Source organism: Lissotriton helveticus, chromosome 10, assembly GCF_964261635.1.
Source record: "Lissotriton helveticus chromosome 10, aLisHel1.1, whole genome shotgun sequence".
Lineage (NCBI taxonomy): Eukaryota > Metazoa > Chordata > Amphibia > Caudata > Salamandridae > Lissotriton > Lissotriton helveticus.
The window spans coordinates 765,671,827-765,687,849 of NC_136071.1; the positions used below are offsets into that span (position 1 = coordinate 765,671,827).

A 16,023-nucleotide genomic window follows, 5' to 3' on the forward strand; every position below is an offset into this window, starting at 1 on the left:
AAAACCGGGCTCGGAAATCATCTGTTTGGAGAATTCATGATGGTCAGAAGGGTGGCCTAGGTGGGAAATTCTGAAAAACGACTGGCTGGGGACAGTGTAGTTATAAGCTTCAGGTCACCGAATATGGTCAGGTGTATCTTGGAACGGGCAGCTCCATTTACTATTAGAAAAGATGCTATTAATGTCCTCCCCCTGGGGTTCTTTTACCAAGCAAATGCAACCCTAAGAGGGGGTACTTATAGGAATTTAGGACATTTGTTAGGCCCTTTCAATCGTGTAGTCCTGATCCGTAATAGATATGAGGCACTGAGCACATTGGAGGAAAATGATTGACTGGGACCTATACCCAAACATCTTACACCCGTGCATTCAGCTATAAGGGACAAGGGAGAGCCGGGTCTAAATCACAACTGTCAAAATTTAGGGGGCTCCCCTTTTACAATATTTACCCCATTAGATGGACCAAACACCAGAACCATCACCACCGAGCTAAGTGTAAGCCCTACTAAGATACACCAAGAAGAAAATAGCCCACTGCTTGCCGAAACTGACACATGTGTAGTAACTGGGGGCAGCAGGGTGCACATTCCCGGTGAATCTAGTAATGAGCCACTTAATTTAGTCCTGACCTCATGGAATATTGCCGGGTGAAGAACAAATTATTATCATCTGACTGGCTATCCTTTATTGAAACCAATTAAATAGTGGTCATTCAAGAAACCTGGTCAGTGGGTCCTGAGTTCAGACTAGGTTACATAAACTTTTACAAACCTGCTATTGCTGGCCAAAGGGAAGACCGATGGGGGGGCTAACTATCTGGGTAAGACAGAGCGACAGGTATACAGTTCAGCAGTTGGACACGGATAGTAATGATATCTTAATAATTAAGATAAAAGTCCTTGGTGGTGTTGAGGACCTTATACTTTTTAACGTATATGCTAGAGGGTTGCCTGGAGGGAAAGCCTCAGGTCCTGTTGCCCTTCTTGATTCTTACCTCAACCTGTACAAAGGAGAGGGAAACATAGTGGTCGCTGGGGACTTTAACTGTTCCTTTGAACCGTTAGATACAAATGATGTAGATGTAGGCCAAGAGGAAGATTTGCAATGGGACATCCCGCAAATAACATTGAATCCGATTAAGAAATGGTCGGAGGCGGCCCTACAGCTTAAAGCGCTCTGCTTGGAGCATGGATTAAGGGCGGTCAATGGGAGTGCGAAATCTGACAAGCATGGCTCCCCACCTATAGAAGCGGGTTGAGGTGTAGTCGTATAGACTACATACTCATTAATAAGGAATATTGGCCTAGTCTATTAGATATGATTGTCCAGGAGAGGGTGGAAAGTGATCATAATCCCCTGGTGTTAGCACTTGTCCCAGTAGGCAATCGCGTAGAAGTTAGTTTTCCTGCGGGTGTAGAACTACATCTAAGTAATGACACCAGGAGAGTAAAATGGACAAACCCACTCAACAAAGAGGATCAGTTGGAGGCTATCAATAATTTGGTGGCAAAGGCGACCACAGACCTACAAAATTGTTTTGAGCAACAGGAAAATAAGTCCAGTGTTACTTCTGTTCATATTGAACTTTTTAACAAGCTGAAGGGCTTTTTTATATCTAACATAGCAAAATCAAAAAACTCTGCAAAGGCATCAGCTGACTCATGGTATGGGAAAACATGTAGGGTGGCATACAAAGCATTAGCTATGGCGATAAGATACAGGGACAGGATCCACAATGCACGGGTGGAGTATAAGTTAGCGCAATATAAAGCGGAAAAGGAATGGGACGAGCAACATTGGAAAGAGCTGTATTGTGCTAGCCAAGATAGGAACATGGTTGGATTTTGGCACTTGGTTAAGTGGGGTAAGGGAAAGCCGAGCCAACCGCTAAACAACCATGTTGCTCCCGAACTCTCGGTTTCGCACTTTAAGACACAGTTTACCAATGATGCCCGAGAATGTGAACTATTCCAGGGTCCCTTGATCACCCAAGTTGGTAATTCTGCGCTGTACTTCACCAAGCAGGAAGTCGAAGCTGCACTTAATACTGTACCGAGTGGCATAGCGCCAGGGCTCGACTGTGTTCCTGCTGACCTGTTCTTGCATAATAAGGCTTTGTGGGTAACAAACATACAGATTTTAGTGAATACCATTTCAAAGGGTTCTCCAATCCCTGAGTCATGGATGGGCGCAGAGATTATACCGATTTTTAAAAAGGGGGATAGATCGGATCCTGGTAATTACAGGCCTATTAGTTTAATCGACTGCATACAGAAGGTGACAGCCAGGCTTGTGTTATGTAGAATCCAGGGTTGGATTGACGAGTTTGACATCCTCTCACCTTTACAGGCCGGGTTTCGCTCACATCAGAGCACAATAGACCAGGTTTTTAGATATGTTTTAATTTATTGCCGTGTGGCGATCCTTAATGGAGGTAGAATATATGTTATGTTATGTTATGTTATGTTATGTTATGCGTTTTTATTAGGCGCACAGATGCTCCAGCCAAGGAGCGTCCTGGCGCCTGACAAGGCAGCTGCACAACACAACGAAACAATAATCAGACAAAATTAAACTAAGGGAATAAAAAAGTTTTCACCGCACGGCGAAAGGAAAGCCGATCCCCAAGGGCACGAATCGCCGGGGGAAGGGAGTTCCAGAGCACCGCTGCCCGAACTCTAAAGGAGCGCCCGCCAGCTCTGCTCCGCTTAAAGCGCGGGACCACAGCCAATTCTAGATCAGCAGATCTTAAAGCGCGGGCTGGAATGTAGTGGGCCAAGAGTGTCAACAGAATCACAGCTGGGGACCCCTTCAGAATCTTATAGGCGACGCATAAGACCTTAAACTGGATCCGCTGGGCCACCGGGAGCCAGTGCAATGAGCGCAGAGTACTGGAAGTGGGGCAAGATCTAGGTAATCCTACCACCGATCTTGCAGCGGCGTTCTGGATCCGTTGCAGACGTCCAATCTCAGCCTGGTTCAGACCTACCAACAGGGAGCTCGCATAATCCAGCCTAGAGATGACGGTAGCTTGGATCATGAGCTGCCTAGTGGAGGCGTCAAAGAACTTGAGCACTGGACGTAGCCCGCGCAGGATACCAAAGCAGCAGGCCGCCGTACGCTTGGTATGGCAAGCGAACGAAAGGGACTGGTCCAACCAGACCCCGAGGTTTTTAAGCTCGGCAACTGGGATGGGAACCGGACCCAAATCCCCTGGCAACCATCTCTCTCCCCAGAGTTCCGGTTGTTTGCCAAAAATCATGACCTCGGTCTTGCTAGCGTTCAACTGGAGACAGTTGGACGTCATCCAGCCAGCGACCGCCGTCCTTGTTGGAATCTGGGGGCATCAACATCGGCATCCCCGCTGATCGTGACCGCTAGCTGGGTGTCATCGGCGTATGACACCATTGTCATACCCCATTGCCTGACAACCTCAGCTAGCGGCCTTACGTAGAGATTGAACAACGTAGGACTCAGCGAGGAGCATTGAGGAACCCCCAGGTCCAAAGGATGGTATTTGGACTGGTACGGCGGGATGGTCACGCTAAAGGCCCGATTGGCTAGAAAAGACCGGAACCACTGGAGGGCGATGCCGGTGACACCGACTTCCTCTAGGCGACGCAGAAGGATCGGGTGCGATACGGTGTCAAAGGCGGCGCTCAGATCTAATAGCACCAGCGCCGCCGTTTGACCCGCATCGAGCACGGAGCGAAGATGCTCCACCATATACAGCAGAGCCGTCTCTGTGCTGTGACCAGCCCTGAATCCATTCTGCGTCACATCGAGGATGTCAGCATGACGTAGGTGTTCCGAGAGGACCGCGTTGACTGTTGCCTCAATCACCTTAGCAGGCCATGGTAAGAGTGAGATTGGCCGATAACTCTCGGGCTTGCTGCCATCCAGATTAGGTTTCTTAAGGATAGGACGAACCACAGCTTGTTTCCACTTTAGTGGGACTACGCCGGAAGAGAGCGACGTGTTAATCAAAGAACATAGCGGCGAGGTGTTGTGTACCGCTAGGTCTTTAAACACCGCTGAGCAAAGCGGATCCACAGGGGACCCCGACTTCACTTGGTGAGCCAATTTGTCGAGGCTTTCAGGTGTTAACATGGGAAAAGAATGTAACCCCTCCGATGTTAGTGGCTTAAGAGGTGGATTAGCCGAGGGAGTCACCAACGGAAAGGCCCGATAAATGGCGTTGACCTTTTCCAGGAAGAAACCAGCTCGTTTTTCACAGTGCTCAACGGAGCTCTGGTGGCTCGTCGTTATCTTTTTGGCAGTGAGATCTTTCAGCACCTTAAAGATAGCCTTAGACGGGTTAGAACTCGTCCTGAATTGAGCGGCATAAAAGGCGGCGCGGGTTCTGCACACTGCCCGGTGATACAATTTCACCGTAGACAGGTACAAGATTTTCTTCCCGCTATTGTAGGCTTTTCGCCAGGCCCGCTCTGCACGCCTACAGGAGACCTTCAAAACCCGCAGCAAGTCATCGTACCAAGGGCTGAATTTACCGCTTTTGTAGATTTGCCGCTTTTGTAGATTTAAAGTCGGCTTTTGAATTTGTCCCGCGAGCCAAGCTGTGGAGTATTCTTGCGGAACAGGGAATGCCTTTGGACATGCTGGCTTTTTACATTTTTTATTATTATTATAGGAATTTGTTAAGCGCACGGCTACCCCCAACAGGGGTGTCCCGGCGCTTCAGACAGCAGAAACTGCGAGCACCAGAAAACATGCTAGAGAGTAGAAAACAGCCAGGTCTTTAGGCTGTGCCTGAACAGGGGTTCGGAGTCAATAAGACGGAGACTAAGGGGCAGACCATTCCAAAGCTTAGCTGTGACTACCGTGAAAGTTTTAATTAAACTTCACGACGCGAACTTTGCTCAAGTTCGCTGGGGTCAGCAAGGCCAAGTAACAGATAGATTCCCGATCGCTAGAGGGGTTCGACAGGGGTGTGTACTGGCACCAACTATATTTTCTCTTTACATTAACAGGGTGACCCAGTACTTCCTGGACCATCCTACTGATGCCCCAACTTTAGATGGCAGGAAGATACCCCTGTTAATGTTTGCCGACGACACCCTGTTAATTTCAAAAACCCAACAAGGCCTGTAGAAGGCGATAGGGACATTTGAGATGTTCTGTCAGGATTATGGTCTCAAAATTAACGTAGACAAGACCAAGTTCATGGTTCTACACAAACAAAAAACTGTAAGAGGGAGAGTCACCATGAACGATGTTACACTTGAGCAGTCCCATGTTTTTACATATCTGGGTATCAAACTAGGCTCTAGGCTAAATTAGAATCCGCACTTGGATCAGCTGTTACTTAAACATGCACAATTATCTGGTGCTCTGTTGAAAGAACAACGTCTATCCTTTACGAAGCCGATTGCCCCCGTGTTAAAAATCTAGAACGCAAAATTGCAGCTTCGGTTTTGAATTATGGGGTTTTAGCAACCAAGCAGCACTTACGACCTCGCAAAATAAATGTATGAGGGGTATAAGAGGTTTGCCTCAATCTACTCCACTTATACAGCTCTATTATGATCTGGGATGTCAGATTTTAGAGGATGTGGCACGCTTCAGACCAGTGGCCTACTGGAGGAGGCTCTGGGTTTCCCCCAAGCTCACCCAGTATGCACAAGCCCTACTTGAGATCAGGGATGCCGATGGTGCGGGTAAAATCTTATGGTTGAGGCAGGTAAAGGCCACATATACTGACTTTGGCCTTAATTGGCTGTGGCAAAATCCCACAAATAGCGCGTTTCCATCTCGAAAGGATTTGAGGGGACTATATTGGAATATGGTCACTATAAAACGCTTTATGTCTCTGACGACTCCATCTCTGTCAAGAGACTTTCTAGAGACCAAATATGCATCTGACTATGAAGGGTATTGGGACCTTATTACGGTACCCAGCGATAGAAATGGTACCACCAATTTAGGTTAGGTACCCTTCCTATAAAATCATTTACTGGCAAATGGGGTACAGGTTCCTGCACGGAATGCCCGTTTTGCCCGACACAGTCAGAAACGATAGCTCATATTTTATTTGTTTGTCCCGTTGATAAAAGATTTAGGTTCACATGGTTGAAGCCTATTTGCCAGATGATGGGGATTACTTCAGGCACCGAAGCATTAAGGATATTAAAAACAGACAGTAAGCAACAGTTCACTACACTGGGTTACACAATGGTGAAAAGAGAGGTGGCTAGAGGGTGGGGAGATAGAGCACGCCTCGTGTTACCTTATGGGGCAAGGAAATGGACCGGGGTATGATAGCGGAGACAGAGGTCTTTAAGGCAAGGGGGTTCCCTAAGAAATGGGACAGAAAATGGTCCCACTGGAACAAACATAGGGGAGATATTTGTATGTCACCCACGGTAGAAATGGAAATGCGCCTGCAAGAAAGCTTGGTGAGAGATGTTCCCTGAAAGTTACTGACTGATGATGACTTGTGATTTTCTGATGGTATCTGCAATGTGTCGTTCAACCATGTACTGTATTACTGTGATTTCCTTAATAACCAAAAAAAAAGCAAAAAAAAACAGACAGTAAGGAATCAACTATAATCGCGATGGCCACATTTTTACATGGAATGTGGATGACCCGTGCCCATAGGCAGAGTAATCTATAATTGCCACCGGATACGATAGGTCTTCCATAATGGGAATATATTTAATCCGTTCTTACTTAAATTTTGGCTTATTGTACCATGGCCTGGGATTTTTAATATTTTATTGTGTTTCCAAATGTGTTTTAAACTAACTTATTGTATTATTGTACCTATTGATGGAGTAATTATGGACTTATTTCTAGTGTAATTTTGTTATTACAATGAGGATGGAAGGTTAAGACGTTGTTTTAAATGTAAATGTTTTTAATGATCATGTATCGAATAAAGACTTTCGAATCGAATCTTAATATTACTACATTTGTAATGCAGTATTACAGTCACTCTAAATCTGTGGTAATGTAAGGTATGCGGTAATTCCAATATCACACATTAAACACCAGCAGTATGATTACCATCCATTCTCAGCTGCTCCGATAAAGAATTGGCAACACTGCTACAACTTTCTAATAAGTATGAAATCCCTGGGTCTAACCTACCTTCCTGCTGCCCCTTCTCATGTCAGGGCTTAGAAAGGCCTCAAGATTTGGACTCAGTGGCTTTGCTGCTCAATCTCTTGATGTGTAATTTGGTCTCACTGTGCCAATGCCTCCGCAGCTCATTGGCCAGTCTTCTCTCAGCCTCCGTTTAACCCCTTGAGTGCTGCCGTTGGCCGACGCGGCCACACCCGTTTCTTCGAACGTTCAGCACTGGCGCAGAACGTTCGAAGCAACAAACGGGTTAAGGGCCACCAGGAGCATCACAGAGCACGTGAGGTCACAGTGCACAAAGAAATGGACAGTACCTGGAGCCACATAACAGCTGCCAATAGAATTGCAAGGGAGTCGATTGGCTGATGAAAAAAGAGTAGGTGTCTGGGTAGCTAAAGAAGTAAGGATGCACCGATTCCAGTACAAAATGATGACACGAGAGGAGATGCATGTATCAACATTACCATTACACAGAGGTCGAAGTGGGCAGGACCGGAGGGTCACGACATGCTCATACTTTTTTTGATTTATGAAAAACTATTCCCCTACATTTTGTAAAAAGAAAACAGTCCCGGGACGGTTAATTCCGATAGTTTAAATGCTTCAGCCGAAGTGTCATAGACTCTCCTGTGCTGTGAAACTGAAGCCAGGGAGACAGTTAAACAATAAATAAGCCTTCTTACCAGGGGGTCTGTTTGCCTGAAAGAAATGAAAATGTGCGCAATGACTGAATTTTACACAGGTTAAGGGTTACATGCAGATGTAAAGGATGCTTGGGAGCCGGTACTGGCTTTAATTGATCGACCCACTCAAAGCTTTGTGATGACAAAGATTTATTTGCCTGCTTTTAATTGTATTTTTATTTATCTAGTGCCAACTACCCCTGACGAGGTGCTGAAGGGCCGTTTAAGTAAAAACAAAAAAAATGTGCTTTACATACATTCCGGGTATTAATAAAATCTATATTTTGGAAACACCTTTTTGTCTTACACATTTTTGCGCAATTTGTAGCAGTTTATCTTATACAGTGTATAATGCAAGATTAAAATAATGACTTACATTTTCAAATGCTTTATGTCACAGCCCGTGACCTCGTAGCACTAAATATACACAAGTCACCATTCTCCACTGCACCAATCAAGATTTAATTCTGTGGCTCTCTGGTTACAGACACAGACCTCAGCAGTGCATTAACTCATAGAGGTTTCATAATGTACTGTAGTTCATTTCCCACTCAGTAACATCTTTTTTTAAATGTATTTTTCATTTAAGTTGTGCTTTATTTTATATGTAGCCTCCTGACGGTAAAAGACCCAAAAAAAGTGCAGATTTTTTGCCACACCTTTGATCCCGCCCCCAAGCTTACCGACCCCACCCCATTGCATGCAGCTTCACTTCCCATACTCTTTTTATAGCAGTTCAACCGCTGCCATTACATCGTTTTTACTGTAATGTATAAAATATAAACGACAAAGTTAGTTAAAAATAAAAAGGACAGGAAATGTGTGGAAGAGTGAAGCACGAGGCGGATCAAAGTCTAGAACTAGATTCACGCATTATAAAAATGTTAGTGGACAAACGTTTCACCGGGTCAGTGATGATGGTCTACAACAGGGGTCTCCAACCTTTTCTGTAGCAAGAGCTACTTCTGCTCAAGGAAAGTCTTCCTGAGCTACTAGCAAAATGTATAACTCTAAAATAGTGACTACGCTATGACAACCCTAAGCAGGGTTATCAGTAGTTGCCACCCAAGTATTCCTGGTGCGGTTACCATCAGAAATGCCAGGAAAACATTCATCAATATAAAATGCCTCCACCTGACTTATGAAGTAACATTCAAATCTAGACATGCCCTATGGCACAAAGTACATACATACAGCAGTAGGTCTCCCCAGCTCAGCTTGAATTATTATTCATCAGTTTCCGAAAGTGCACTTATTTCTATCAAATACCACTTTCCACTGCGGGCAAACAAGCTCAATTTAACAGAAGAAAATCCATTTTTGAAAACAAAAACTGCCTTTAAAAAATCCGTTTTCAGATTTTAGGAAATGCATGGTCCCAAAACATAAGCTTTTCTTTTTCATCAAGTACTCCCATGTACAAATGCCTCATATGGACAGACTAATTTGAATACCCGGGTATTACAGTCTTGGACCACAGATGCTCACACAAACAAATAATGGACGGAATGCCGAATGAATCATACATTCACCCCCAGTCAAGAGATCTGGGTTTAATTCATCGTTCTTTTGCTCACCATCCCAGCCCAGTTTAGACCCAGCCATATGCAAATCAGTCTTGACCCTGTGCCTCATGGGAACAGTCCAGACCGAACTGCCAAGCCAGGTCCTCCCTGGACCAGAAACATGGATGTCTGTATTATGCAAATAATGCCCACCATCATACAAGAGCCACAGTTGGGCCAAAGTTTGAAACCATAAGGGTGAAGGCAGAGACCATATATCAGTCATGACCATTATTACACCAGGGATACATAAATGTAGGCCAGTCATTCTCCCAGTATGTAAATGATGGCTAGACCAAAAATACCCCAAATAGTCAAGGATGACCATTATTATGCCATTGGTACTTTTATGCCAGGAATGGGCAGGTATGTCCGAGATAACACCCTTATGAGGGGGGTTAGCAGACACATTTGGTGGTCCTTGACACCAGGTGTAGCCTTCAAGAAGCAACAGTGTGACAAGTCTCTTCATTTTCTCTGGTCTGAATCATGCCCTGTTCTCCTCAGGTCTTGAGCTGGTTATATACCCAACTGACACAGTTTCACTCTGACTCCTGCAGTCCCACACTTTGGTGGGTCAGCATGCATTACTGCTCAGGCTACTACTGTCGTACTTCTTTTATCGTCCACTCTTCACACACATGTTGTGACTGATAAAGCAGGGATACAAGATGGCCAATCGCCTTGTGGCTTAGTTATATTGAGATTAGATACAGACTGTCAAGTAGCAGGCCCTATTGGCCGATACTTTGTGTGTTTGAGTGTTTAGTATAAGTTACTGCCATAGGTTTGGCTGGCTGTCACTCTTAGGATCTTGAGATCAGCAGTGCTGCCTTCTTTAATTGGCGACTACTCTCCGAATTTGATACTGGGCTTGGCTTCATCTCTGAGAGCTACTTTGAAGGTACTGGGGAGCTACCAGTAGCTCCCGAGCTACTCGTTGGAGACCCCTGGTCTACAATGACTAGGCCTATTACACATAAAACAGCGCATCACCAACGCCTCTAATGCTGAATAGGGACATATAATATAGAATGCACGTTTTTAATTAATACAAACATTTAATTATCTCTAGATATTTTTTTTAAATGACACTTGAATTTTCGCCCCAGGTTTACTCCAACTCTTTTTCGCATCATGCCCCCCATTTCCTGGCGAAACCAGAAGCCTCGGTGGTGTGGAAATATTTTCAACACTGATGCAATTAATTACGCTTATTTTTTGGATGTCAAACGTTTATTAAATAAAACGAATGTACAACAGATGGTTATAAGCCGCATAAAGATTCTAAATCGTGGATAGCCTTGGCATATAGGATAGGGAAGGTGGACACATTCTCAGACTTGTGAGAATCTCACGCCTTCTGCACATACTTTATAAGAATGTGAAGGGTTACTTTCGCAATCGGCCCTTGAGAGAAATAATGTTAAGGGAGTTGCGTAGTGCGTGTGTGAGAAAGAGAGCGAGCGCTCGAACAGAACACACTGGGAGCTGTCTGTTCCACAAGACTGATGCTGGTGGCAGCCAGTGACTGCATCTCATCAAGGCTGCGCCTGCAGGCGTAGACGGCGCAGTGCCTGCAGACGGGAGACGCCGCCTAAGAGGCAAGCAGTAAATCTGCCGCTGGCTTCCCGCGCGCTTCCCCTCTGAGGCTGCCCTCGGACTGTGATGTCACGCGCATCCCTCGCTGGAGTTCAAAGCGGTGCTCGGTGCCAATGCTTGGTTTCTCTTTCCTGAGCTCATCACTCATGTCTATGGTGTAATGGATCTGATTATTCATGGCCCGCTGTGCAGAACAACTGCGCCATGGCAACCGACTTCCTTTCACAGTTTGCCATGTCCCAACCAACCCCCCCACCCCCCTTTCTGCCAGAAGTTCCCAAAGCCGCCCGTGAGCTCCTTCTGAGGCACCATCAATATAAAAGCGACCACTCCCCAGCCGCAATTCTGTAAACAGTCTAAGACCTGCCTGTTCAACCACTAACCTCAGAGGGACATCACTGATACACCCAGCAATCTCGGTGTGTCAGGAGTCAGTTTTAAAGTTAAAACACCAGGGTGTGGCGCACCAGAGGTCCGCAAAGCTTAGGCATGCCTTCTCTTTGCCAGCCTGCACCCTCAGCTGGCCCCTTCAAGGCCCTGGGTGTAATCCTGGATGCCCCGCTACAAGAGCTAGTGAATCCGCGGTTTCAAATCACATGCACAGCAGACACTGAAACACTGGTGATAGTGGTATTATTATTTTAAAAAAGAGACAGTGTGAAAATGGTTTTGTTAACTGCACTCATCTGAACTCTTGTCTATCCACAACTAGAAGACAAGGAGGACCTCCTTCGACACTATGGGAATATATAGTTGTCAAATTACCCTTTATCTGACAGCTCTTTGCTTGCTGGGATTTTTAGCCCCATACTTATTACATTAAGAAATTAAAAGGAAATTCCATAACGCTAAGCCCTTTTGAGTAAAATCCAGATCTAGTTGATGGTGTCATATATGACACAACAAAAAGAGAAGTCAATAAGGTTTGGGGACAGCAATCGCATAGAGGGCGGTCAAAAGGCACTAATGTGTTAATGTAAAGATTACCAACTACAAATAAGAACCTTTCAGTCACCAGTTCTGGTGACAATATCGGTCACAGTGACCTTATGCTCAGTGATGTTTCATATCCTTACACCTGTCTTCATAACAACAAGCTTGACAGTGGTACGTGGAAGTGCACATGCACAGCGTCTCGAATTGTCCATAAAAATCTGTAAACTTTTAACAGTGGTTCAAGGTTTATTTGATCAGCCATACATGGCCATGCTGCTCTATATATGATATGGGTGTTAGCAGGAAACCGGTCCCAGGATACTTGTTTCCACTCCAGGGAGGACCTGAGCTGACAGTTCCGGTTGGACTGTTCCCATGGGGGGCGGGAGGGGGGGGGGGGGGTAGGGTCTAGACCGATTTGCATATGACTGGATCGAAACTGGAGTGGCATGGTGAGCAAAACAATGGATTTAAACCAGATCTCTTGATTGTGGGTGAGTGTTTATAAAGTTTCAGCACTCCGTCCATCATCCTGTGGCGTTTGCTCTATATATTCAGGACAATAAACATGCAACAACCTATACAAAAATGGTCAAAATGAATGCAAACTCTAAAAATTACAGCTTGCACAGAAATGGTCAAAATCAAGGCACAATGAAAGAATATAATGCTGTACTTATTTAAGCAGTATTACCCCTGATCAGACTCTTAACAATGGTTAACATCCTTTTCAAAGTACATTAGCCACCACTAACTGCCCATTCGCAATCATGGCCTGAGCAGAAAGTCCGAGTGCATAATGAGGAGAAGGGCAATTAGCTTCTGTTAAGGCCAACAAGCGTGTGGACGGTAAGGTTAGTAGTACCTGTCCCAATACACGGGCAAAACAGGCCCCACCCTCCCTGCCTTGCACATGACCCTGCTTCACACTCTCCCTGAATTCAAACAGAGGAAAATCAGAGATGCCAGTGCCATCTTTCTAACTAAATGACCCAATTCCATACAGGTTTCAAATATATAATGATGGTGAAGATTGTTGGAAACCAGCAGTATACCGTCTTCATGCCATTACACAAATATATTCATAAGCGTCTCGAGAAGCATGCTGCTTGCACGCTAAACGTATAGGCAGGCATTGGTTCTCTTTCTTGCAGCATACACAGGTAAGGTACACAGAAAGTATCTTCCCAACTTTAGGGGTCGCAAGGAAGGAAGGGATACTAAGCATGATGCACGTGATGTGTTGCTGTGCAGCAAGGTTCATGTCATACCAATACAGGCCACGTGTCTCAATCCAACGAATAACGAGATACACTTAGTTATTTCATGCACGGATTTTGCAGCTTAAGTACATGACCATGGCATGCATTGCCTCCTACAACAGTTAAAGAAAAAAATGACAGTTTTCCAGTAGAAAGTGGATTAGTATGAGAACGTTAGCACAACGTGTGGTCAATGCCAGCGGGCAGACTACTTCCAAACAGTAAAGCAATGACAGACGGGGCACAGACGCCCTCCAAGTGATCCGCAGATTGAGAGGATGTCCTGCAAGCGAGCTCGGCCAATCATATCCAGGGCTTGTGATCTTTCCTCCAATCCCCTAAAGCAGGCACTGGGTGAACACTCGGACAAAGGTGGCCACGATTCTCACTAGGGTTCTGATCCTGTATACAGCATCCATTCACCTAACTCTGGGGCCCTCCTCTGTCACGGGGGTGTGGTACCCGTACCCTCTCACATCCCCAACGTCGTATCAGGTCATACACTCGTGACCGTGATCGTCTCTGACAAAGCAGAACATGTGCCCAATCCCTTATCCCGCTCCAGACTGGGGCCTTAATTGAGTTCAGGCACAAGGCATCATAAGAGTGAAGGATTATGCAAAACCCGTTTTAATATGCAAATCTCATAACACCCTCTCCCTAACTGCCTTAATAAAAGGCCAAGATCCAATAGGCAGGATCTATCACCTTTCACCAATAACCATTAAACTCATTGTGTCATGTGAAATGCACGTGTCAGCACACAGTGTACAGTTACCTATAAATTTTCAAATGCGCCTGTCACCGATTTTATAACCCTTCATTAATACAACACCAATAAACACTGCCACGCCCAAAAAATTGCATGCACCTTTAAAACAAGACCGCGAGCCCCCAGGCACACAAGAAACAGGAGTCACTGTGATAGTACAACGCCTGTAATATGTCATGCAAACAGCTCAGAACTTGTCACAGCAGATAGCCAAACTCCCCAAACGAACACTAGGGCGGACACTTCCAGCCAGGCCTTTCTTTTGGGAACGTCTAACTCTACCTAACCAATAGTAAACACGCCCAAAATCATCCAATAGAACCCCAGGGCACAGGGTGAACACGCCTGCCTCTGCAGTGCAATGAATGCAAGTCGTGCCCTGTCGCCTGCCCCTCCATCATGGGACGCAGTTCAAGCGCTGCCCAGGCACACACTGTGCACCCGTCATTGACGTCGGAGTACATGCCTGCAGCCTATCACACACATACACCCGGGACACAATGACACCGGTTCTTTGTTTAGCACAATACACATCTGTGGGTGGGCGGTAGGGGCTCTTTCCATGAAGCAGAGCCCGGCGGTTCCTCTTACCATCCATGTTCTCCCGGTCGCTGATGTGCTGCAGGTTGCAGCCCGTGTCCTCCCGGCTCAGGTCGGTCTCGGGCCGGTAGGACTCCAGCCTGGAATGGGCATTTCTGCGTAGCTTGGGGCTGGACGACACGCAGCAGGACGCGGTGTTCCCCATGGTGCCTCCCCGCGAGCTCCCCGCCCGCGTCCACTTTGAAGGCTCCGCTGCCCCTCGGCTGCTGCTGGCACGGGTGGCGGGGGTCGCGCTCTCGCCCCGCTCGCACACAGAGAGGAGCGGGGCTGGGGTGTCGGGTCCGGCCGCCCTCGGCGGCTAGGAGCCGGGCACAGTCATGGGCAGGGACGGACGGGCGAGGGGCTCCTCCCTCCTCAGCCGCACATCCTCTCCCGGCAGGGACCCCCGCACGCACAGCCTCCGCCCGGGGATGCTGCTGCTGCTGCTGTGTGCATGGGAAGCCGGCAGCGGCGCCCTAACGCTCCCCGCCCAGGGCGGGCTCCGTCGGGGAAACAGGAGGCAGCATCGCGGGCACCGGCGGCCACAGCTGGGGGGAGGCTTTTCCTTTTCCTGGCGTGGCGTCTGTGGCCGCGGCGGGCTCGCTTCCTCCCGAGCAGAGCGAGCGGCGGAGGCAGGCTGCGCAGACAGGTTCCGGTTCAAGTGGGTGGTAACATCTGCCAGAGCTCAGCGGCGGCGGAGGGAGAGCGCCGGCCAGCAGCCCAGGCGGGGGCAGGCTCCCCCGGGAAGGGCAGCCTGGAGACAGGCCTGAAGGGCAGAGAGGGCCGCTGTCACCGGACCTTCTGCAGCCCCGGGCATTTCACCCTACCAAGGCTGCCTTGGTCTGTCCCTTCCCTGGCCGCAGGGCACAGCAGGCTCCCATTCGGCTCCGTCTGGGGAGCTATCTTGCAGGAAGAGAGCAACATTTCGGTGGGGGTGTTGGGGCTAATTCTTCCTGCAATAGGCTGAGTGGAGATGCAGGGGCTCTAAGAAGGGATGAAAAAAAAAAAACCCTTAACAAGTAAATAGTCTTTTAAAGACCTGTGAAATACTCGAATGCAGCTGCAATTGGACTGATGCCAGACCAGCCAGCCTACAGCAGCTCAAAAAGTGTCTGTGTGTGTGTTTGCCTGGGAAGCTATCTCAGCCCAGGCTGGCAGGCACAATGGGGGTGGTTGGCTCAAGCCCTTTGAGCCCTATGGGCGCTGCTTGCCTAGGGCTCGAGTCGGGGTACCACGCGGTGGACAGCGTCGCCCCACTTATTTTACCGGAGGGACACCGTCCCCCCTGCCAAACAGCTGGACTTCACTCTTTGGCCTCTCTGGGACGAGGAGCTTGACACCTTTCGTAATGTCACTTCCTGTCGTGACGTCACTTCTGGTAACAGCGTCCCCCCACTTCTTTTTTTAGGACTTGTGCCCTGTGCGTGTCTGTTTGTAGGCGAATGTATACGGTTCACCTAAGATTTGTATGTCCTTTGCAAAAACAAAAGGAATAAGATCCCCGATAATTCCGCCAAAAT

General features: G+C 47.2%; 1 protein-coding gene across 1 annotated transcript in view; it reads right to left on the bottom strand.

The window, feature by feature from the left end:
• CCNY (cyclin Y) overlaps positions 1–15,145 on the bottom strand; it is a 503,311-nt gene extending 488,166 nt beyond the window's left edge. The window contains exon 1 of the mRNA XM_078663312.1: positions 14,516–15,145. Within this exon, the coding sequence (XP_078519438.1) occupies positions 14,516–14,669 (154 nt within the window). The 5' untranslated portion in view covers positions 14,670–15,145. The remainder of the gene's footprint in view (positions 1–14,515) is intronic.
• Positions 15,146–16,023: the final 878 nt, after the last annotated feature.